General features: G+C 55.3%; 1 protein-coding gene across 1 annotated transcript in view; it reads right to left on the reverse strand.

Annotated features, from left to right (window-relative positions):
- Positions 1 to 1,884, reverse strand: part of ATP13A2 (ATPase cation transporting 13A2) — a 21,446-nt gene that overhangs the window by 18,365 nt on the left and 1,197 nt on the right. Inside the window, 1 exon segment of the mRNA XM_031062975.1 lies at positions 655 to 732. Coding sequence (XP_030918835.1) covers positions 655 to 732 — 78 coding nt within the window.

Consider the following 1,884-nt stretch of genomic DNA (forward strand, 5'->3'; position numbering starts at 1 on the left):
TGGGAAAGGGAAGGGAAGGAGTTTGATCCTTGGGAAAGGAGAGGGAGGGAGTTTGATCCGTGGGAAAAAAGAGAAGATTTAATCTTGGGAAAAGAGAATTTTATCCTTGGGAAAGGAGAGGGAAGGAGTTTGATCCTTGGGAAAAGAGAGGGAAGGAGTTTGATCCTCGGGAAAGGAGAATTTGATCCTTGGGAAGAGTGGGAAGGAACTTTATCCTTGAGAAAAGAAAGGGAAAGAACTTTATCCTTGGGAAAAGAAAGGGAAGGAATTTCATCCTTGGGAAAAGAGGGAAGGGATTCCACCCTTGGGAAAAGAAAGGGAAGGAATTTCTTCCCTCGGAAAAGAGGGAAGGAGTTCTATCCTTGGGAAAAGAGAGGGAAGGAATTTCACTCTTGGGAAAAGAGAGGGAAGGAGTTTGATCCCTGGGAAAAGAGGGAAGGAGTTTCACCCTTGGGAAAAGAGGGAAGGAGTTTCACCCTTGGGAAAAGCCCCATTTCCATCCCAAGGGCCCCTTGTGCTGCCCAGACCCCCAGGAGGAGCCGGGTTATGCGGAGAAGCCAATCCCAGGAATTCCGTCCCGCCCGGCACTTTGGGGTCTGAGGCTCCGGGATTTCCCGCTCCCTGGAAAAGCCCCAGGAAGCTGCCAGCCCCCACCTGGCGCCCTGCTCCTGCTGGTCCAGCCCGGCCTGGCACAGGTGCAGCTCTGCACAGCTCCAGCCCTCGTCCAGGACGCTGGGCAGCAAAGAAAAACAGGGAGAGAGTCAGACCCAGCGGGGAGGGCGGAACAAACAGCACGGCCAAGGGCTCGGGACAAACCCACCCCTTTGGAAAGGGGAGAGTGCCCTGTTCCTTGGCCTCTCTGCAGCCCACGGCTGCCAAGGGAAGGCAACAAAAGGGGCACAGTCTGAGAGCGGGAGCGTCCGGCCCTGCCAAACCGCCCCGGCCGGTTCCCCGTGCCCGGGAGCACCCTGAGGGCACCAGGGATGGCTCCAGAGGCCTGGAAGCGCTGAGGGTGATGCCTCAGGGTTTGAGCTTTTATATTTTCCACGTAGTTGTGACCCTGCAGTTCTTTAGTGCAGAACTCCAAACCCCACACGCAGTGCCAGCTGCTGCTCTCCCGTTTGGGGCACACACAGCAATTCCTCTCCAGGCCTGGCACTCAAGGACACCTCACTGCCTCAGGCCCCAGAGATTAAACAAAAGGGAGCTGGGGGAGCAAACTTGGGGTGAATGACTTCATTAGCTGAAGCTGGGATTGGAGGATTAACCCCCAACATGCAAATGGACCAAAGTGATAAAAGTGTGAAAACCTGCGAGCTGTGGTTCATTTTTGAGTGTGGCCCCTGGGGAGGTTTTGTGGTTCATTTTTGCAAGTAGTCCTTGGGTGGCTTTGTCTGCCCAAGGTGCCTCGACTGAAGGCAAAAAACACAAAAGCGATTTTATTCCCTTAATTTGGCCTGGTCTCTGTTTTTAGTGAGCCCCAAAAAGGCACCAAGGGACAGGAGATACTGGGGATGCTGGGGGCAAGCAAGGAATGCCAGATAGGATCCAGGAGGATCCAGGAGAATCCTGAGGGAGCTGGGAATGCCGGGATCCAAAAGGATCCTGAGGGAGCCAGGAATGCTTGGATCCAGGAGGATCCGGAGGGAGCTGGGAATGCCGGGATCCAGGAGGATCCAGGAGAATCCTGAGGGAGCCAGGAATGTTGGGAATGCTGGGATCCAGGAGGGTCCTGAGGGAGCTGGGAATGTTGGGATCCAGGAGGGTCCTGAGGGAGCTCAGGGAGTCAGGAATGTTGGGATCCAGGAGGATCCTGAGGGAGCTGAGGGACCCCAAGGAGTGGGAATTCCAGGATCCAGGAGGATCCTGAGGGAGCCAGGAATG

The sequence above is a fragment of the Geospiza fortis genome, unplaced genomic scaffold (genome assembly GCF_000277835.1).
Source record: "Geospiza fortis unplaced genomic scaffold, GeoFor_1.0 scaffold4, whole genome shotgun sequence".
NCBI classification, from domain to species: Eukaryota; Metazoa; Chordata; class Aves; order Passeriformes; family Thraupidae; genus Geospiza; species Geospiza fortis.